Source organism: Grampus griseus (genome assembly GCF_964374135.1).
Source record: "Grampus griseus genome assembly, chromosome: 7".
Lineage (NCBI taxonomy): Eukaryota > Metazoa > Chordata > Mammalia > Artiodactyla > Delphinidae > Grampus > Grampus griseus.
Window position 1 is genome coordinate 6,953,186 of NC_139001.1, and position 22,446 is coordinate 6,975,631.

The 22,446-nt window shown below is 48.4% G+C and overlaps 1 protein-coding gene across 1 annotated transcript in view; it reads right to left on the bottom strand.

Moving 5' to 3' along the window:
* INPP5D (inositol polyphosphate-5-phosphatase D) overlaps positions 1-22,446 on the bottom strand; it is a gene marked incomplete at its 5' end in the record, with an annotated part of 131,392 nt that overhangs the window by 53,320 nt on the left and 55,626 nt on the right. The window contains 3 exons of the mRNA XM_082658363.1: positions 8,301-8,441; positions 12,276-12,447; positions 14,767-14,917. Of these exons, the coding sequence (XP_082514489.1) occupies positions 8,301-8,441; positions 12,276-12,447; positions 14,767-14,917 (464 nt within the window). The remainder of the gene's footprint in view (positions 1-8,300; positions 8,442-12,275; positions 12,448-14,766; positions 14,918-22,446) is intronic.

Genomic DNA, 22,446 nt, shown 5'->3' on the forward strand with positions numbered 1-22,446 from the left:
AGTGAGGCATCACACACACAGGCTCCAGCTGGAGATGCTGCGTGGTCACACCCACTCTGGCAAAGGCAGGGATCCTCCCCAGAAGGACAAGCCCGGGCAAAGATCCAGGCCTGCTGGTACTGGTCCATCTCCTGAGAACCCCCCACCCCTTCCGTCCTGACCAGGACAAAACTGGAGCCGTGATGCGTAAACCTGATTCAACTTTGTTTAGCCACACTCAACTACGAAGCCTGTAGAAAATTTGAATCTAGAATCACAAAACTACTTAGAAATAATTTAGTCGTCCATGGTTCCCAAACTTTAGCGTTTGTAGGAATCACACCCTCATCGAGTGTTAAAAACGCAAGTGTCTGGGCCCCAACCTGACTTGGTCTGGAATCTGCATTTTAATTTGGTGCCCCAGGGGCTTCGCGTGCGAGCAGTCTGTGCTTTCTGGTTCACATCTCCTCTGAGCAGCTAAGGTGGATGCCCAGAGAGATGTGTCATTGTCTAGTACGCTGACAATTCCAGTACCAGGGCTTTATTGATCCTTCATTCCCTTCTCATCTTTTTCTATTTTCCCATTGTTTTGGGCAGGGTGGGCAGACACTTTTGAGTTCTATTTTTCATCTATTATTTCATCAAAAACTTCATGTTTTTACACATTCAACATTCCTAGTGGTTTCAAAATATTCTATCAATTAAATGTACCAAAATCAATTGCTAGATATTTGGGTAATTTTGAGATCTTGGTGATTATAAATAAAGCCTGCTGTGAACAGCTTTGTTCATATAGCTCTTCTTTACTTATTTTCAATTACAGTCTTAAGATAACCAGAGATTATGGCTCTTGATCAATATCATCGTTAAGCCTTTGAGTGACGGTGGCCTTGGCCACTGTTCCAGCCTGCTCATCCTTTGTGCTGTCTGAATTCTGTTATTCTCCTCTCTCTCTCTTTTAGTGGGCATAACAGTGCATTTTAATACTGATGAATTGATTTGCATATCTTTAATGTCTAAGTATTTTTCTATCTGGTTGGTTTCTATTGTATTTCTCTTCCTATAAACTGTTCATGTCCATTGTTGGTCTTCTGTTGGGAATTTTGCTGGTATTTTTATACATTGGTATAAACTCCTACTTATTGCTTTGCTTTTTATTTAATCTAGGTGTTGTAAGTTTTTTTTTTTCCCCCATTCTGTTGTTTTCACCCTAGGTAGGCTGGATTTCATTATAAAGTGCTTTATAGTTTTTTATTGCTCTATTTTTCACCTTTTCCTTGGAAATTTTTTTGCTTACCTTAGTTAAAAATTTATCAGCATTTACTCGTGAGCAATTAGTAGCTCACTTTAAATTGGTTTCTCACTCTTTTAAAAGTTATGTTATAAACAGGGTTTTGGGGGGTTGTTGTTATATCTTTTTAGTTCCTTACTTCATCTGGAATTAAAAAAAAAAATGTGGTGGAAATAAGTTCACCTTTTTCCATGTTGCTATTCATTTTCACTCAACTGCACTTACTCTTTTTTCCACAGTTCTTTTGGGCTAGATCATTGCACAAGCTCATCTTAAATATGATAGGATTTATTTTCAGAATTCATATCATTCATTCAACGAAAACTCTGGAGTGCCTCATATGTACTAGGCAATGTCATGTTCATAGATTGACACATCTCACCATTGCAAGGATGGTGTTGTAGCCTACTGGCTTTGATTGGCCATCCTTGGGATGCCTCTGGGGGCCAAGGATGGGGTGGGGGGAGGTAACTGGCCTGGGGAGGGGGAGGGAAGTGCCAGGCAGACAGGGTTCTCAGTTTCTTTCCCACCTCCGACTGCGCTACTCTGTTAACATAGTGGTATTCTGTTTAAACTGTCATTTCATAAAAGAATTCTAGGCCAAAAAAAAAAAAAAAGAAATTCTAAAGCACTAATTCAGAACATGCTTTACCATCAAATAGATCTCCCTCATTGTTCTCCTTTTTAAAACTGTTATTTTAAAAACACAAGTACATATCACAAACTGAATCTTTAGGATTTTTCTAAGAATAATGCTGTTATCTCTGTATTTCTAACCTTGGTAAAATTTTGAGAAATCTGGCTCTCAGACGTGTCTGGAGGGGTTGGTTAGGGTCAGAATGACCAAAGACACATAGGGACTTGAGTTGGAAGACTTAAGAACTGGTCTTATCATACAGAAAGGATTTGTCCCGGGAAGTTACCATCAGCAGGGTCCCTGGGAAGCTTGTCTCAGCTTCAGGTCACCAGCTCAAGGGAAGACGGGGAGCAAAGACAGGGAGGGCTGCAGTCCTCAGGCAGGTCAGACCCCAGACACAGCCCAGAAGGGGCCTAGGCCCCCTGAGGGAGCCCTCCCAGAAGGAGAGGTTCCTCCCACCTTGGTCTCAGAGAGATGGTTAATTTCCCCAAGATTCCCATTCGGTTTCCAGCTAGCACATCCAGTGTCTCCTAACCAGGAACTCCAGACTCAGAAGGAACATTCTGCTACTTTGTTGTTTTCTTAATTTTTTCTTCTCTGATTTTTTGCTTCTTTTTCTCTTTGCTTTAGCAAAAGTTTCTCATACAGTATTAAATAATCAGGTGATGATGGGCATCTCTTTTTCTTTTATTAAAATGTTTAATGGGATGATTTTAATGTTTCCCTGTTAAGAGTAATTGGTTTTACATTGACACATATTGTATTATTAAGGAGGGATACTTCTGGTCCTTTTTAAAAAATGATTTTTAAAAATTAGAAACGACTTTTATCAGGTCTATTAGTACATCTATGCAAATGATTCCCTTATCTCTAATCTCCTGCTAAATTATAGTGTTTTCTTTATATTGACTCACGCTTACAGTGATTTCTTAGATAAAACCTACATTTTTCATATCACTTAAATTATATTTGCTAGAATATTACTGAAATATTATACATTTATATTAATAAATGAAACTGGATATAGTTTATTTCAGGCTATTATCTTGATTAGGTTTTCAGATTTGAATTATACTTTTCTTGAATATTGAATTAGGTGATTTTTGTCATTCCCGAATAATTTATAAATCATGGTTATTATTCCTTGAAAGTTCAAAGAGGGTATACATGGTAATTTTTACATTTCATATTTCACATAAAATATTTGTTTCATTTAATTATAATTTGAAGGTTTTTAGCCACGTAATGGTACACTGTACTCTTTATTGATTTGGAAATCTTTAATGCAAATTATTAAATCTCCTACATTTCTAATTTTTAAAATTTCCTTAATTGACTTTTTCTTAATTTATTTCTGTTTTTAACTATCTTCCCCCTGCTCTTTTCCTTTCCAGTTGTTGTTATTGTTCATTCGCTTAACAGAGATTTCTTAAAGACTCTGCTTTGTTCACTGCTGTATCTCTAGCCCCTGGAACAGTGCGAGGCTCGTAGTTGGCACACATTCAATCTTTGTTCACGAATATTGAATACATTACTGTTTCCAGTACTTTGCATGACCGTGGAAATATCAAGGCAATCGGGGTATGACCCATGATGCCTTCAGGAGACTGAGAGCCTGGATTAAGTCTGTATGCTTGACTTATTGTTCTACGCCTCCCTTTCCATAACAGAGCATTTAAAGCTATGGCTTTTCCTCCAAGTAGTGCTTTGGCTGCATCATCTAGAGTTCTGATATACAGAGGCTTGATTACCCCGGGTTTCCAAACCTATCCCCCATAGGCTATCATTGTGTCAAGTGTCTTCTTTAATTCAGCTGTGATTGGAGATGATCAAGAAAGGCCAGATGGCTGGGTAGTTGTGGCTAGTTTGTTACTTATTTCTATTTTCATCATACTGTGTTCTGGGAACACAGAAAGAACACTTTTGTTTTGGGTGTATTCATATCCAGCTGCTCAGTAGGCTGCTGGGTTCTTATTTTTAGGATTACCAGCACTCTAAAATTTCTGGAAAAAGATTCTTGGAAACATTTTGAAGTGAAGCCTTGTGATTAGTACATTTTCACCAATTTTTTAAATCTGCAAAGACTCCTTTGGCTCTTGAATGATATCTAGGTTGAGTTAATCCCAAGGAGAAGTCAGTAGTCTTCTCCTTGGAGATACTGCTTCAGAATTTTTATTATATCATCAAGGAGTATGAATAATATTAAGTATTGTAATTTGTAAAACTAATGGTGCTGTTCCTAGTTATTTACTTTCCGAGCGCATCTTCCCTTGTGGTTTAGAAGATTATAAGAAGAGGTCTTGGTGCTGCTGTTTGGTAGTTCTGTCATTGGGTCTTTAGGAGGCTTCTCAATACCTGGATTTAGCTCCTTTATAAACCTGGAAACATTTTTTTCTTTTATATATTTAGTCATCAATTACACATCATTTTTTCCCCGCTTCTTGGAGAGCCCACCCTACCAGCTATAAGTTGAATCTCTATGTCCTCTTTCCAAAGACTATTGATTTTTAATCACACATTCTTGGCATATGCTTATTTAGTCCTCTCATGTTTTTTTCTTTTTTTTTTTTGCGGTACGTGGGCCTCTCACTGTTGTGGCCTCTCCCGTTGCGGAGCACAGGCTCCGGACGCGCAGGCTCAGCGGCCATGGCTCACGGGCCCAGCCGCTCCGCGGCACGTGGGACCTTCCCGGACCGGGGCATGAACCCGTGTCCCCTGCATCGGCAGGCGGACTCTCAACACCTGCGCCACCAGGGAAGCCCTCTCATGTTTTTTATATATACTTCCCTGACACTCTGCTCTGTTTTGTGATTTGATTTTCAAGTTTGATTTGAAAACTATGGGTTCATTTTATGGCCTCCAATGAAGCAGTTATAATGATGGTATTTTTGTTTTGGTTGGTTGGTTTCTTTATCAAAATCCTTACCCTGCTCTCACTTAATTGATACAATAACCTCTCCGACACTTAGACATTTCATTTTAAATTTCTACTTACAATCCTCCTCATTTCTCCACTTCATGGGGTATCAAGTATTTCCAGACTCTGGAGACTTAATTCTTTATTCTCTTTCTCTGGAAAAGTTTCTGTCTGGTTCTAGATAATCTAACTTAGGGTTACAAATCTTCCTCGAGCCTTTGTGCTGCGGAAGTTCCTCCTTTCAGACACAGGTACTGCCATTGTAATGACATTTTTGCAGAGGAGGCTCTTGCACTGTTTCTCACTCAGTTCTCTGTGACTTTCCCATCCTCACCCTGGCGTTTGTGTTGGGCCAAGTGGTCTGAGTGGAGAAAACTGGCCACCATTGGCACCATCCTCAGCACCCCGTTCCAGTTCCTTCTCCTCCACCCCACCTCTCAACGTCTACCCTGGGCCTCCTTTCCCCTCCATCTGCACTCCCCCCTGTGGTGACCTTACCCCACTCATCTCCCAGCTTCAAGTGCCAACGCATGCTGATGACTCCCAGACATATACCCTTACCCCTGACGTTTCCTGGGCTCTAACTTCTAGAACTAAACCCTTGGTTGGTGGCTCAACTCCCAGGATGTCTAATAGCGCCTCAAGCCAATGGTAGCTCAGAGAAAGATGCCCCTCCTCCACCCCCTCCTCTTTGACTTTCCCCATCTAAGTAACTGGCATCATCCACCACTCAGCTGCTCGCACCAAAAACCCAAGGGTCACCCTCGATTCGTCTTCCCCCCACCCTACATCCATCTGCCAGCTCCACCATCCACACGTGCCCTGGGTCACACCAGCTCTCAGCACCCACATGCTCCCAAGCCTTCGGTCATCCAGCTACTATCTATCAGCTCTTCCTGTGTGCCAGGCACTGTCGAAACCCAGGACTCAGCAGGATGCAAAGCAGACACAAATCCCTGCCTCCTCTTGCTTCCCTTCTCGTGGGCCACCATCAGGTCACAAATATAGTAGCTCCCAACTGCCTGCTGCTTTGGGTCTGCCTCCTAAGACCCACTCTCCACTGCCCTGACTCAGATTATGGCACAATCCTGAAAATCTCTACCAGGCCTTGGGAGTCCTGTGTGATGTGGCTCCTGCTAGCGTTGCCAGATAGAACACAGGACACCCAGTTAAATTAGAGTTTCAGATAAACAATGGATAATCTACTAGTGCAAGTATATCCCAATATTGCACGGTATATACTTATGCTAAAAAAGTATTTGCTGTTCATCTAAAGTTCAGACTTAACCGGCCATCCTGTGTTTTTATTTGCTAACTATGACCACCCTACACCTGACTCTTCCCAACCTCCACTCCTAACACTTTCCTTCACTCTTTATGCTCCAGCCTCACAGACTTTTTGTTCCTCGAGGCTGGCCTCATTCCCACCTCAGGACCTTTGTACTTGACATCCCGCTGCCAATAGCTGGATGGCTAGCTCCCTCTTGTCACTGAGGTCCCAGCTCTGCGACTGCCTCAGAGAGGTCTCCTTGACCCCCAAAGGACACTAGCACCCTCCCACCCAACGTCTCTCTAGCACTTTCCCCTATTTTATTTTGCCATGATGTTTACTAAAATTATCTTGTTTATTTACAGACTTAATCTGCCACTATACTTCCTTACTAAGACATCAGCTCCAACAAGGTCTAAAGAGCAGGGACTTTTGCCCTGTGTTTATTGCTGCATCCCAGCTCCCAGAATAGAGCTCAGGGCGGGCTCTCCATACATATTTGTTAAGCGAGTGAATGAATGAATGAATGAATGAAGAGCTGTTCCAATCAAAGCAGTCTGAAATCTACTAGTTTATAGTTAGTTTCATGGAACAACATCTGCAGGGTTTGCAGGGGGATGGGAAACATAATTTTTTCCTAAGATTTTCTAAAAGTCCATCCCTAACCGCGTCTTCAAGCCTGACTATCACTTTGCCTATGAAGTGAAGACAAACAAATGTTGGGGGGCATTTAGAACATCATGCGGTCTCTCTACTTCTAACTCGAAGTTAACTGTCCAGTAACTAAAGGCCTGTGGAAAACTAGAGAACTAGCTATGTTGAGGAAGCTGCTGTCACCATAAGGATGAGGTGACCCAGGTTCTAGGAAAGTCCAGGTAGCAAAGCAGTGCTGGGGAAATGTGCTGAGTGTACTGGGTGAAACTTGTGGAGAGACTTAAAGCTAGATCTCCCCTGGACAAGGAAGCAGCAAAGAACAGGATTTCCACTGGAGCAGAAATAAAAGCTCGCTACCAGTCATGATGAAATTGTGTTTCTTGAAAAGGAAGTGCCGTGTGTGTGTGTTTTTCCCAGTGATGAATGATTTATAACAACAGCATCACATGGAGCAATAACTCTCTGTGGAAATCTTTAAAAATGACGGCTCTGGGTCCAATTGGCTGAAACTGCGTCAGTCGAAAGCCAATTCCTTGAAAGTAAACCTGACTGGCCAATTTGATGAGGGCTCAATTTGTCAAAGAAATTATTCGTTAACTTTACCAAATGTACGGATTGTGCTTTTTAAGAGCCTTTAGAAGGAAAGTTCAATTTGATTACTGCTGATGAAAAATTCTTGTTTGCATAGAAACTAAGCTAAGATAGATATGGCGCCAGAGAAACTGACAAAAGAATTTTGAAACTGCTGTGTATGTAATAAGACACAGAACAGTATAGGCTGATAAAACCTCACCCACATGAAATGCTATTTTTCCAACCAAAATGTTGACCTTTCATTTGCCATGGGATTGTTTGGGGTCCCTGTGATTTCTTTCAGATGCTTTTAAATGTGATTTTCTATTTTTTCAAGCATTTAAAAAATTCTTTTGTCAATTCTTCAGAGAGTGTATCAGCTTTAAGTTTGCACTTTTAACAATTAAAATGTAATTAAACTTAATTTTAATGGTAATGAAATTAAAGCACATAATGAAATTAAAACACTAAAAGAAACTGGAATTTTTACCAATTGGTCCTTCAGTGAATTCAACAGCAGAACACTCAAGTTTTGGTGAATTGGCTCACTTTAAAAACCTGCCGTCACTGGCAATCTTGAGCCATCACCACCCACGTAGAAAACAGGCTGATTTTAATTGATCTCCTCTTGGTGCCCTTACGTGCTTATCAAATGTGCCGGCTGCAGCAAGAAAGACGAATGGCAGCAGAAGCCGTAGCCTCTGGATCCTTAGCAAGTGTGGAAGGGCTGGCGGTGTACTCCCGCCCACCCCTTCCCATAGCAACTGGCCTCGAATTAACTTTCGTTTAAAAAAAAAAAGCCAACAACCACCAAGTTCAAATGCCACGAAAACAAAACCTCCAACAACCAGATTTCTAAGCCCCCACCAACAGCCCAATTGCCCGGAGCTGGACACCGGGGCTAAGAGCAGGGGTCACCCTAATGAGCTAGTTCTCTCACCCACTGTCCCCCCTCTCCCATCCTCACGGCAGCCATTACCCATAGAGCTCCTTGCAGAGGAGCGCGGTCAGTTTCTTGAGATGAGGCAGACTGCAGGAGCCCGACTTCACAAAATCAGAGTCCAGGGTGAGCTGAGTGCTTAAATAATCTTGGATAGCTTTCAGATGCTCTTCTGGAAGCCTGAAAAAAAAAAAAAGGAGAGATAACAGCATGCTTCTTCGGTTCCTAAACGATAGACACCAGCAGTAACAGGCAGAAGAAGAAATCTGAATTCTCAGAGTCTCCAGCTGAGACACCGGCCCCAGGAGAACATGCGCACACCTGGACAGGCTCCCTGGGTCTTACTGAAGGGGTGGAGATCAGGTCAGACAAGAGTAAAGGGCCCCAAGGGAGGCTGCCTCCAAACCCACCCACTGCTTTGATTGGAACAGCTCTTCAATCCATTCATTCATTCATTCACTCGCTTAACAAATATGTATGGAGAGCCCGCCCTGAGCTCTATTCTGGGAGCTGGGATGCAGCAATAAACACAGGGCAAAAGTCCCTGCTCTTTAGACCTTTTTGGAGCTGATGTCTTAGTAAGGAAGTATAGCGGTAGATTAAGTCTGTAAATAAACAAGATAATTTTAGTAAACATCATGGCAAAATAAAACAGGGAAAAGTGCTAGAGAGACGTTGGGTGGGAGGGTGCTAGTGTCCTTTGGGGGTCAAGGAGACCTCTCTGAGGCAGTCGCAGAGCTGGGACCTCAGTGACAAGAGGGAGCTAGCCATCCAGCTATTGGCAGCGGGATGTCAAGTACAAAGGTCCTGAGGTGGGAATGAGGCCAGCCTCGAGGAACAAAAAGTCTGTGAGGCTGGAGCATAAAGAGTGAAGGAAAGTGTTAGGAGTGGAGGTTGGGAATAATGAACATTAATATATAATAATGAACATTATAGGTGGAAGGAAGTGATACCGGCTGGGGATGGGAAATGTTTATCCTTTGAAAAGGAGACAGAACAGCTTTGAAAATGTACAGAGGACTTGTTTTCCTGCTTCATCAGTTCCTAAAGATCGGATGTGAGGGCTGAGGGATGCTCTAGTCCAGAGATGGCAAATGGCTACAGCTCACAGGCCAACTCCAAGTTCACAGCCAAGGGCCACCTGGAACTCTGTGTCAGGGAGGTTCCCAGTCATCCGAGGCTCCGAGGGGAAGTCTCTGTGCTGAGTGATGGGGCTGGGGGTATGGTATTGGCAGCCTAGGTGCCGGGCCTTCGCACCCCCAGCCCTTGCTCCTGGTCTGGTCCAGTCCCTCTCAATTACGGATGAAGCACATGGGCCCGAGGCAGGACCTGCCCTCGCCTCGCACAGGATGGCCCAGCAGAGGCAGAGCCCGGGCCGCGTCGCGCCAGGGCTGCCCCCGAGGTCTGATCGCACCTCTACATTCTATCACCCAGCAGCATTTCTTCCTGGATAACGTTTGAGCTTTTGTTCCTATAATAATGAACATTATAATTACAGCAGGTATGTCCTGAGCGTAACATACCAGTCACTCTGCTTAGCCCTTTATGCTCTTTTTTCCCCTCGAATCCACAAATCAACGTTATGAGCCAGATATTACTATTGCTCCTATTTTACAAACAAGGAAACGGAGGCTCAAGGATGTTGATTTACGTGTGTGAAGAAATTCGTACAAGCCTCAAATAGCTTTGCTCCAGCCTTGCAACAAGTTGAAGCTAGAGGTCACAGGGTATTTTCTTCTCTAGGATCCTTGAAAGAAGGAAAGGCTGTTGCTCCTGAACAGCAACAGCTGTTCAATGAAAGACCGAAAAGACATAGATTAGCCATTTTGACTTATTTAGCCTGAGAAGTCAGCAACTATTTACGTACCAGTTGTCATAATATTTAAGTTTAAGCTATACTTATTCTGAGTCTTGACACCATAAAAAAATCCAGTTTCTGCCTCAGTCTGTTTTGCTGAAAAGGAAAAATCTCTCCTACAGCATGAAGATATGTACTTTAACAATTCTCGTGCCTATTGGCTTTAACTTTGAGACCATCAGTACTTGCTTTAGGAAGCGATATTTGTTAAAATGTTTGTTGTAGAAAAGTGTTGACATAAAGACGTTAAACTCTGTTTATCAGAGAAGGTTGATGTTACTCAGCAGTCTTTTCTTAACTATGACCTAACTGATTAGATCTAATTAACTCGCACAAGAGACTGTGCAGGTTGTCTTATAATTAAGAATAATCTAAAGGCAGTCCTCTGTGTACAAAGCTATTTTACAAGCAACACAGATTAACCTGCAAACACAAGGCAGAAGCTTAGTTTTTCATGACCCAGAAGAGAACTGAGGGCAGGCACTATGGTCCCTCCAATGTGCTCCACCCACACACCTCCATCTCCAAGCAGAAGCTTTAGGCAAGTTCCATTGCCATTTGTTAGCTGAGAAGCCACACCAGCTTCCCCTCAGCTGCCCCCACCCCCTCTCAGGAGGCTGCGTGGAGGCTTGGCTGGACACCTTGTCCTGCCCCACTGGGCCCTGAGTCCCTAGAGAAGACCTGTCCCTAGAGAGGAGGGACTGACAAGGAGATGTAGCCAACAGACCGCGTGGGAGAGTCAGGAGGTGATGGGCAGCAGTGGCACCATTGAACATCCTTGCCTATTTCCTCAAGGACTGCCCTGCATTTAACACCTAAACCTGGAAAGAAATAGAATCTCAAGGAAACTAAACAACGGGCTCTGCCTGAACTATTTTAATAAGCATTTGTTATATGGATACATACATCAGGATAATCATGGTAATGGCCCAACATATTCAAAGCACTGGATAGTAAGCTTCTGGAGAAATAGCACAAGGAATTCCAGAAGCGTGCAGAGAATATAACCCGGCGGGCCCGGAGAAAAATTAGAGGAAATGTCAAGGTGGAAGTATAGAAACACCAGATATCTTAGCAACCGGTGGCTGTGTGTACCTTCAGGCCTTTGCTTTGTATTTGGCTAAATCAGATGGTAGGTGAGCAGCCCTGGCTGTCTCAAATTAATCTTTCAAGCTGGAGATGTTGCATTAGCCCTGCCAATAGGATATTCTTTGGAGGGCCTTTATCTCATGAAGAAACAAAAAAATGTTTTTCAATTTTTAACACATGGAGATGGCTGTGTACTAATTAATTCATTCAACACAGATCTAGGGAGTGCCGACTCTGTGCCAGGTGACATGCTGGGTGCTGGGGACACAGTTCCCCTCACGGAGCGTCCTCCCTGTGGAAGCCATCCCCTGGCCTGTGTTAAAGTCAGGGCCTCTGATTTGCAAAATAACCAACGCCCCTCCCAGCCATACCTCCACCTCCCATCATCCAGCCTGGGCCTGCTGAGGGAGGCGAAGGGGCTGCAGGACCTCATCAACATGGACTAGTCTGGTACCACATACGGGGCCAGATCCTGAGAGCCCTGGATCAGGGCAGGTGAAACAAAGTGTTAAAAGGATTGCACCTCACTCCTTCCACCACAAAGAAAGGAGTGGCACGCGGTGTAGACCTCACAGTCTACACCACACATGGAACGGTTGCTCTGACCCATTTCCCGGTGACACGGAAGTTGGCCTCCTTTGCATGGGGCCCAGAGCAGGTCCAGGCTGCAGTGCAGGCAGCTCCTCCACTGGGACCATCTGAGTCAGTGGACCGCATGGCGGGAGGAGTCTTTGGGACGGGAAAAGATGCCATGTGAGTTCCCAGCAAGCCCCAGCATAGGCCCCTGAAGCCTGGGGCAGGGCCATGCCGTCTGCAGCAGAGAGCCATCCATCCTTCCAGAACCAGCCCCTGACATGCCACAGGGCCTGGTAGACATGGAGCCCCTGAGCAGGGCCATCCAGTGCCCGCGCAGCCAGAGCTGCCCCGCGAGCTGGGCTCCCTCAGACCCACCGTCGGGAGGCCGGTGGGCTCAACAGCAACCTGTCCTAGTGTGGAAGCGGCATCTCCAGGAGACAGCACGGGGTGAGCTACCTGGGTGTCGTGGGGCCTGCCAGGTGGGGACTCACCCACTGGTGTCCATGGTCTGCAGGCGCTGGAACAACGTCTCTGAGAGGCTTGGCCGGCTGACCTCCGTGGCTCGAGGATTATCGTTGGAAACAGGGACCTCCTTGGCCTCGCATGGCCCGGCAGATAAATGGATGTTTCTGGGTGGCAGCTCGGGGGGAGACAGGACGCCTTCTACCCAAGACAAGAGCAGGAGTGCCGTCTGGGCTGACCGCTCCCTCCCTCAGGATCACAGCCTGCGGAGAGGGGCACGTGGCCCACCCTCTCCGCCCTCTGTGCGGTGATCCTGTCCACCCGCCACGTGGGGTCCAGGGCACTGCGCCCAGCTACAGACCTGTCTGTGCCCGCACTGTCCCTTCCTGGCCCCGCTCCCTTGCCAGCTGACTCCTGGGCTAGACAGGGAGCCTGCCAAGGGCAGGGACCTGGTCTTGGTGGTCTCTGCCCCGGGGCCCAACACAGAGTTTGTCCCCTTGAGGAGCTCTGCAAACACCTGCTGGGGTCCGATGGCCACGCCGGACAGGGCTGCTGGCCGCGGACGGCTGAAGACAGCAGCCCCAGAAGCTCAGCAGGACGGCCGGCTTCGGGGCAGAGCAGGGGCCCTGGACCAGCAGAGGTTGGGCTCCCATCATGGGAGGAGCTGGGCCGGGGAGCAGGCAGGTCCAGCCACACTGCCCCTCTCTCTCCCACCCTGGCCCCCTTTTCTTTGCCCTTTCTTTCCAGCCTCTGTCCTTCTTTCTCTCTCCCTCCAGACCCCCAGAGACAATGAAAGGAAGTGAGGGGCTCCCTCCACCCAGGGAACTGAGATATGAAACAAATGACTTGGACTTGGCCTGGGAGATGGGACTCCCACCTGTTCACCTTGAAAGCTTCCATCCTGCACGTACCACAAATGGGTGAGGGTCCTGAGCCCCTGGGGTCTGCAACCTCCTGTCCGAGCGTCTTTTCACATGGCGTGGCTGCCCCACGGCTCTGGACACAGAGGTGCCCAGGGACGTTCTCTTTAAAGGATGAGCCGTTCCTTCACTTCCTCACCTGGCTTGGGGTTCTTTCAAGGGTTATGATCCCGTTTTGAGCCCCATGGGGACTGGCATCACCTTGAGAAGACCTGAGCCAAATCCGACCCCTTGGACTGGGGGTGGGAGACGCCTGGGTTCAAGCAGACAGTGGGTCTTTTTTGGGAAGGGAAGCCAGCCGTCCTGAGATTGTGCTTCTCTTTCCGGATCTTTTGGGGGGTCTTTTTCTAGTGTTGGGGTCTTTCTTTAGACGGCCGTGCCCGGAGGGACAGAAAAGCTGGCGTGGGGGGTGAGAGGGAAGTGCAGAGGGCATTTCTGCATGATGGCTTCTCGGTGTCGAGGCCGAGCCTGGGCTCCTGGGGGCAGCTGGAGGACGCACGGCCCGGGCACAGCACTGGCGAGTGACCCTGGACTCACACGTGGACATGTCAGCTCTGCCTATTTCACAGCTGAGGGCGCCTTTTACTGGGCCAGGGAGGCGACGAGGGACACGGCTGCCTGGGTCCCCTTCACCTCTGCAGACCTGCGCTCCTTTTGAAACACTCTGCCTAGCCCTCGTCTCCTCCAGGAACTGGACTTTACTCTCAGAGGAGGCTGCCGATGAGCTGTGCAATCGCTCATGGTGGGTCTCCAGGCAGGTGGTAGGAAGGGTGGCTCACGGAGGTGGTTGCAAGGACGCCCAGCACGTGGCGGGCAGCAGCCAGGGATGGGCGGAGTCAGGCCAGGGACCCCACACCTCTGGTCTAATCTGTCCTTCAGGGGAGACGCCGGGGGTCTCGGTTCCAAGCCCTGGGACTTAGGAGGAGCCCTGACCAGTTGAGAGGTTCAGTTATGTATGTCAGGGCTTTCTTTCAGGACATGAACTTTTGAGGGGAAGAGAAGGGGAGCTCCCGGCTGCACTGCCTCTCTCTGCCCGACGCTCGCTCTATTAGTCTGTTCCTCCCCTGTTTAAACAGTAGGACTGACTCTCACATACCTTTTAGGGGCTGTACTTTATTTTCTTTTAATGATGATATAAAGCAACATCCTTTCTCATCCTTCCAGCTTGGTGCAACAATCTCCTTCCTCATTCTCTTCACAGCAAAATTCAGCTAATTATTTCGACAATGATTTTAGCTGCATTTATTGTGTGCTTACTATGTACTAGGCGCTGGGATCTACACTGACTCCTCTGATGACACCCTGAGAGGCAGATATTATTTTTCGTGTCTCTTTAAGAGAGGTCTGTGGTTTAGAGAGGTTAAGTAATTCACCTATGGTCACACAGCTGAGAATATGGGGTGCAGGAAGTTTGACCCAGGTCTGTCTGAACCCAGAGCCTGTGTTCCTAATTGGTCTTTAACCACCATGTCACCCCCCTGATAACCGGACCCACCCAATCTACAAGCACTTGAAGTGAGAGAAACACCCCAGAACTTCACTGTGGGACTCAGATGGCAGGCGGGGTCCCGGAGGCACCTTCCCTTCCGTCCCTTCCTACCTGTCTCCTCCTCTGGCTCGTCGCAGGCGTCGTCCTCCTCCAGGGGCACAGGATACTGCAGGTGGGTTACCAGGCCCATGTTTTCCTTCTTGTAAAACTCGATAAGCTGGTCCAGCTTGGTGAAGAACCTCACGGGGACGCCTTCGGATGCCTGAGGACAAATCCCAAGCAGAAGCACATTGAACAGGTTGGAACATCACCTAACCCCAAAGGCCACCTGCAGCAGAGACCAGCGAGGCCGAGAGTGACCACAGTCCATCAGAAGCCCTGGGCTCCTACGCAGGGCCTGCCTGCGACGCCCACACCCTCACAGCCCCTAAGAGCCGCTCTGCAAAAGGCACAGATAGGACAGTTTTAAAGACTTTTTTCTTTCAGTTTAAAAAAAACTTTTATTTTTAAAAGTATTATGTTGCCAAGTCACGCATTTTCATTATGGAAAGCAATTTAAACACAGAATTAAAAAAAAAACAAAAGAAGTCACCTGTAGTCCCACAACTCCAAGAGACCTATTTTTAATAGTTTAGAATATTTTTTCTAGACCTCTTGTGTGTATGTTTGTGTGTGTTCGGTGGGGGGAGTTATTACCCCACCCCCAAGATCATTTATTTTTAAACTCGGGGGAAATCTATTATAGCAATTGTTTTGCTTTTATTTTTATATTTTTCATTTGATATAATTCTGTTTTGTCAAAACTCAGAAAATGGTTGAGGCTGCACGAAAATCTTCCCTGATTTGTGTCTCTGTTGTTGATGACAGAAGAGCAGGAGGGTAATTCTACTGGACTGTTCAAATGCCCTGGGGCCAGGTCTCCTTATCGCCTGCTGGCTCCAGCAGGAAACTCAAGTTCGTCCCTCGGCAGCCAGCCCCGCCCACTGAGGCCCTGCCCCTGCTGAAGCCCTGCCCACATGAAGGCCCCACCTCTGTGATTCCCCCTGGTGGGCTATCAGGCAGCAGGGTAGGATGGGAGAACTGCAAGCAGGAGGCTTAGGGTCTCATCAGTGCTGTACCCTACTGCTCCTAACCCAACATGTCCCAACATCCCGTCCATCCTCCCTCTCCAGTCCCCTGCCCCGCGCCTCCTTGGTGTTCCATCTCAAGGTACGGCACCATTGTCTCCCCACTGGCCCAGTCAGAAACCCAGAGGACTTCTCCCTCCCCCGGCACAGATGGCAAAACTGGACAGTGTAAGGCCGGTGTTCCTCATCCAGCCAAGAAGATGCTGAGCGAGGTTGCAGCCCCAGGTGGAGGAGAATGATGTAGTCGGGCTTTAGGGAAGCGCAGTGAGCCGGCGGCAGCTGGACATCAGGCTGCTGGTGGGTACAGGGATGAGCGCCAAAGAGGCTCCCCCTCTGGGTGGGGCTTCCCAGGCCTTGAAGGAGCAGAGCGCCCCCCACGTCCTATCACTAAGTGCCTATGAGTCACCCCCATTATCATAGTAGCTAACAGGTCAATGACATTCATGTGATTTAGAAATGAGTTGAGGAGGGGCTGTCTTTGGAGTTGGAGGTCAGGGGCCCAACTGCTCCTCCGGGGGCTGCGTGCTGCTGGGACCCATCGTCCATGGGAAAGGAGAATAGGGAAATAGGGTGCACGTTGGAAAGCCCACCCAGGTCGGTGGGGTCTGGGCTGAGCGAGGCTGGATCGTCTTGACTCGCCCACCTTCAAGTCAGGTGCCTATTGTTCCGGCACGGTTGGCACTGACGTGGGAGTCATCAGGGCCACAGGTAAGTGGGGTTGGGAGAGCAGACAAGGCAGGACGACCCAGACCGGGACAGATGCAGACATCTGGGAATGGACCAGGACTCAGACCTGTCCCTGAGCCCAGTTCCTGGTGGTAACCCCAAGTAGCGGTGAGGATGCGTTTGCCTTCAGAGACTCCACCGCCTTCAGAGACTCCGTCTCTCCGTCACTCACCTTCACTCAGGCTCCACACTTGCCTCTCTGCCTCCCCTCGTCTCTCTCTCCCCACACGTATTTGTGTGGGGGATGCAATGCACGCACGTATAAATCTGTACGTGAGGGCACGTCTCTGTTTGAGCGTGTGGCTCAAGCTATTCAGTAAATTAGTAGCGTTTAACAAAAGGCCGGGCCTTCTAAAAAGTAACTGAAACAGGTTGAAAACCCAAAGTGAGCGGAATAACAAAAATAATTTGACACGACACAAGGTCGATGAACTCGATTCAGTTAAAGCAGTCGTGACAAGTGTCATTCTGTCAAAAGAATTTACAGCTAATGGATGACAAGCCATTAGGCGTATGGATAAAGGATGTGAAAGTATCAAAGAAAGTCAAAGTCAAACGACTCGTGTGTGAGTCTGGAAAAGGGTTCTCAGCTGGAGGATGTCTGGGGAATGTGCGTTTGAGAGAGCACACGAGCTATGGCACTTTAGATGCACCAATGCTGAGACACTATTACTTTATGTACTGCTAGAAGCTAAAGCATAAACCAAGATACCCCATGAAGCTGCGGGTACAACTGATTTCGGAGATGTTAATATGACAAAATAAACACCTTAGAATTGATGAACTATGCTGGGGTACTGAGCGTGCAGAACAGAACACTCTAAAATTCATCTGAACACTATGGATCCAGTGAGGGAGGAGGTGGGCGGGTGCTGAGTGCTGAGACAGAGCTGCTGGGACACTGCGTGTGCTTGGACTGGTCACAGAGGCCAGGGAGCCAGGGCCTGGTGAACGACCGCTGCTGGCTGCCCAGGTGGCCCAGGTTCCCAGGAAGGTAGAGAATGAGGGTTGAGTCCAATCCCAGCCCCACTCATGGGGGTGAGGAGTGCAATCTGGACAGGTGGGTCGGAAGCTCCGTATGCCTAGGAAGGAGCAGCCCCGCCACGGCCTTCTCACTCCTGAGCTGGGCCGAGAAAGGCCCTCTGTCAGGCAGGATGGCCAAGTCAAAGCCAGGAGTGGGAGTCGGGGTTTCCAAGTGGACAGCGCCTTGACCAGGGCCAGCAGGAGGACTGGGGCCCCGTGGGGATGGGGGCCTGGTCAAGTGTGATTCCGCCTGCCCATGCAGCCCATAGCCAGGGGCCAGATCTGCTTACTGTCGTGTCCCCAGATGGTGCCAAAGGGCCTGGCCGTCGTGGGATGCTCAGCAATTAGTGCTTGCATGGACTTGCAGGATTAGGGTCAGGATGAGTCAGGGGGAGAGATGGTCAGAGAGGACCCTATGTGGGCCTGGGACTGGGGACACAGAGCAATGGCTGGGGGGAGGATAGGTAGCAGGGGAGCACCCCCTTCCTTCATCCTCAATCTGATCTGCCAAAGGTGATGCCTTTCCAACACCTTAAAATGTAAAATGTCTGGGCTTCCCTGGTGGCGCAGTGGTTGAGAGTCCGCCTGCCGAAGCGGGGGACACAGGTTCGTGCCCCGGTCGGGGAGGATCCCACATGCCGCGGAGCGGCTAGGCTCGTGAGCCATGGCCGCTGAGCCTGCGTGTCCGGAGCCTGTGCTCCGCAGCGGGAGAGGCCACAACAGTGAGAGGCCCGCGTACGGCAAAAAAAAAGAAAAAAAAGTAAAATGTCTGACTACAAGGTTGTCATGTGTATCAGTCAGGTCCAGGCAGGAAGCAGATGCCACATTCGCCTGGGGGGATTTCAGAAGGACTTAGTGGACAGGGTGTAGGAATACACCTGCGAAGTAGGGGAGCAGTTTCCCTCCTGATCCAAGCATAAGGGGGGCAGATGCAGGACCCAGAGACGGCTGCCAGGCCGGGGCTGAGGCCTTCCGCGAAGCCAGCCCCATAGGGAGGAAGCAGGGGTGGTCCCCCAGCCTCCCACCATGCAGCTGTGCCTCCCATCCTCCAAACGCCACCGGAAGCCAGGGGATTTGGAGGGGGTCTGGGCTCGAACGTGAGACACACAGCACAGAAGCAGCCCACGGAGCCCACGGTGACAAGACGCCCAGGGAAGCTGTGGGAAAGTAAGGCTTGCGTGTCCTGCAGGCAAGGGCAGCCCTCACCCCAGGAGGGGGACCGGCCATGCTTCTGGGGCAGGGGGCTGCCCTGGATCCTTAACGGCCACCAGATTTCAATTCCTCATTCCACAGCCGCTGCCTTTCTGAAGAGATTCACCAAGTCATTCTGAAACAGAGAAGGAAACCCTGAAGCCCCACGCTAGCCGTTTGCTGCAGACAGCGGCCCTCACAGTTACAGATGCCCCCCAGGGTGGTGTCCCTAGGGGAGTGATGGGATTTCTGCTCTGCGGCAACTCTCCCACCACCAGGAACAAACTTCTTCTCTCTGTGGCAGATCCCCAGCGCACAGAGCAGAAGCTTGATCTGAAAAACACAGAGCAGCGATTCCTGCGTTCAGTCAGCTCTGAACTTACGACGTGCGGGGCAAAGAGCAGACGTCCCTCATGGTTTGTGGGATCGACTGAATGGACATGAATTTATGTTCATCACCAAAAGCGATGCAGGAAAAAAAACGTGGTTAGTTCAGATCGTGAAACAAGATACCTAACTCTTCTCTTGCCTCCTCTTGCCAGGTCTATGGAAATTTCCAGGTGACTTCCAGCAAGATCGTTTCAGGGAGTCCCTGCAGACAGCGCCTTGCCAAGCCCAGCCGTGCCTGCCTCCCCACAAGCTTATAAGTTTTCGAAGGAAGGGGACCCTGCTAGGTTCAGCCTCACGTAGTCCCCCAGGTGCCTTGCGCGGCTAGTGACAGGCCTTACCCCTGTTTTGAGACATGTGTGCAGTGCCTAAAAGGGACTTCACAGTTGAAAGGCTGTAGCTTCCCACACTGCGATGTGCGCTGCTGAACTGGACTCTGCAGGGAGAGACCCCTTCACTCTACGGCTTGGCCCCTGTGCTCGTCCAGGTACAGTACTCCTGGGAAAGTGCGGACCAAGGGGACAGGGCTGCCCCCCGCCAAGGCCCTAGACCACTAGGGTCTTTAAAACAAAGGACAGCTGATGTCCAGACTGTTGGAAGCTCAGGGCTGCGGCCTCTGAGAAATGTGGTATTTCCAGAACTAGTTCCTGAGCTCTGACTTTCAGACACCCTCCGGGGGAAGGCGGAGCACCCCACAGGCCGAACTTTCCCAGAGGGTAATTTTAACTTCAGTGCTGTCTGCTGTCACTAAATGGGGAACTGAAAGAAGGCGAGGCCCCTGGGAGGAAGCCAGCAAGGGGGCTCCAGGAAGACGCTGCTGCCCGGCACCTTCTCCTCAGGCTCTGCCAGGCTTCGTTTTAAAACGAAAAGTATATACAAGCATTGTGGAAATTTTACCAATAATGGGAAAGTGTGCAGAAGTGGTGGTGGGGCAGTGTGCTTATTATTCCAACTCTAGCAAAGCGTTTCTTTCAAGTCGGTGGGAAAGTCACTAGAAAGATCTGAAGCAGGGAGACAATACCATTTGTCTGCTGTGACGAGAATGGCGGGGTGGGAGGCGCTGGTGTCATTACTGTTTCTGTTTTCCCAGTGGGGAGACCCTGGGCCCGTGGAGGCTGGAAGGGTGTCGGAGGCCTCAGAGGCAGTGGCGGGCTTCAGCCCAAGCCCAGGAGTCCCCAGCCCTGGGGCTCCCACACGTCCAGAGGCAGCTGCACTGATGGAGCAGAGCGAGGGGTAATGTGGAACTTGGCTGTCCAGGCCCAATCCCCGCCCCCAGCAGCATTTCCTCCACTCAGACATCAGCTCAGCAGGGGCAGGACTCCCCGCCCAGGCCTGGCCACCTCGCACGGTCTGGAAGCTACCTCCTCCCGCCCTGCCTCTGCCCTCCCGCACCTCTGCCAGCCCCTGAGCTGCTTTCCTTGGTCTTTCTTCTGCCCTCAAGCCTGGTCTGAACTTTTAAGCACCTCCTCTCCCCCAAACCTCTTCCTAAGAATCACAGACTCCAACGTGGCTGATGTCGCTGCCATTTGATGAGATGGGAAAGCGGGGTGCGCAGGCAGGTTGGGGAAGAGCCCTGGAGAAAAGCTTCAGATCCAGAAATCCCTCTTCAGCCATATGACCTGGAATGGACCCCAGGATGTGTCTCCTTAAAATCCGATCAGCTCTTCCTTTTTCCCTTCCCTTCTCCTTTTTCCTTTAAGACACGTATCATTTTTCTTTCTTTCCTTGCACTTCCTTTGAAGTGGCCAGAGCCAGTGGGGCTTTGGGGCTGGGGCCAAGGAAGTGGTCGGGGGCAGAGGAAGTAGCTGGGGCAGGGAAGTGATCGGAGCCTTAGAAGCCGGCCTGGCCAGAGGCCCAGGGGCAGCAGAGCAGGAAACGAGCAAATGAAATATATGGAGAAACGGGGGCGGATCTCTCACTGCCAGAGAAGGGAGTTAGGTTAGAATGAACTCTGTCTGTAGTGTTCAGCTGGAAGGGGAAGCTTCATTGTGAACTCAGGGTTTTTTACTATATACAGGTAAATACTGATGCAGGTGTGAGTGCGTGTGTGTGTCCACACACATTTCCCGGCCCTGTCTTCTGAGAGGATCCAGAAGCAACGACATCCCAGTGGCAATGAACCCACCTAAATACCACCCTCCAACAAAAAGAACCAGACTCCTTGGAGAGAGGGCCGGGCTGAATCTAGGGCTGGGGCAGGAAAGGTATATGTGGGCCTGGAACATCTGTTGCCCCAGAAAGTAAGGAAATGTTCACAAAATGATGAAGATTTGTCAAAAGGGTACAGGAGTCAGGAGACAACTGAAGGGACAGTTGAAAGGACCATCTGGCACAATTTGAGCATCAAAATGAATAATAAAAATAATTATAATTCATTGAATAAAATAAGAATTCATGAGTCTATACCCATATAAATAAATGAGAAGGGAAAGCTCTTTCTCACATTAGATGCCAATCAGTAACTGTCACAGGAATGATGGAAATAGTCACCGTTTGGCAACCTTCACAGTAATAGCTGATTCAGGAAAGAACCAACAGATGCCAAAGACGCTAAAACTAGCGGGTGAGCATCTGAGGAGGAACAGGCCCTCTCGATCGCCTCAAAGTGTCTTCCCACAAAAGAGTTAATCATTTTAAAGGGGAAAAGAGTAACTTTACAATGAGAAAACCTGGCAGACCCCACCTTAACCAAGTGGCAAAGTTAACTTTACCAGTAATGGGACAAAGTGACATGGTGCCTTCCTGGGATGGGTACACAGAGGACACAGCAGCGCTTCTGTGATGCACCCACCAAAATGCAGCACCTGGACTCAGTTGCATGGAAACATCAAAAACCCCACACTGAGGGACAGTCTGCAACATTACTAGCCTATTCTCTGCAAAAATGCCAAGGTCATGAAAGACAAGGAACTGTGCCTCTAATGGGCACTAAATGGATGTGATAATTACATGCAACATGTGATCCTGGATTGAACTTTGGTCCAGAGGGGACGGTATAAATAAATAAATATTTGTTTACATATGAGTTTTACATATATTATATATAAGTATATATATATATCTTATATACTTGTAAATATGTAAAATATATGAAAAACATATATAAACAAATATTTATTTTTAATATAAATAATATCTACATATTGCTATAAGGGGCATTATTAAGACAACTAGGGAAATTTGAATGGGGTCTGAAGATTAGATAATAGTATTTTATCTCGGTTAATTTCCTGATTTTGATGGTTGAACTGAGGTTATGTAAGAGAGAGTATTATCATTTAGGGAAAACACACTGAAATATTTAGGAATAATGGGGCATTGTCAGCAACTTATGCTC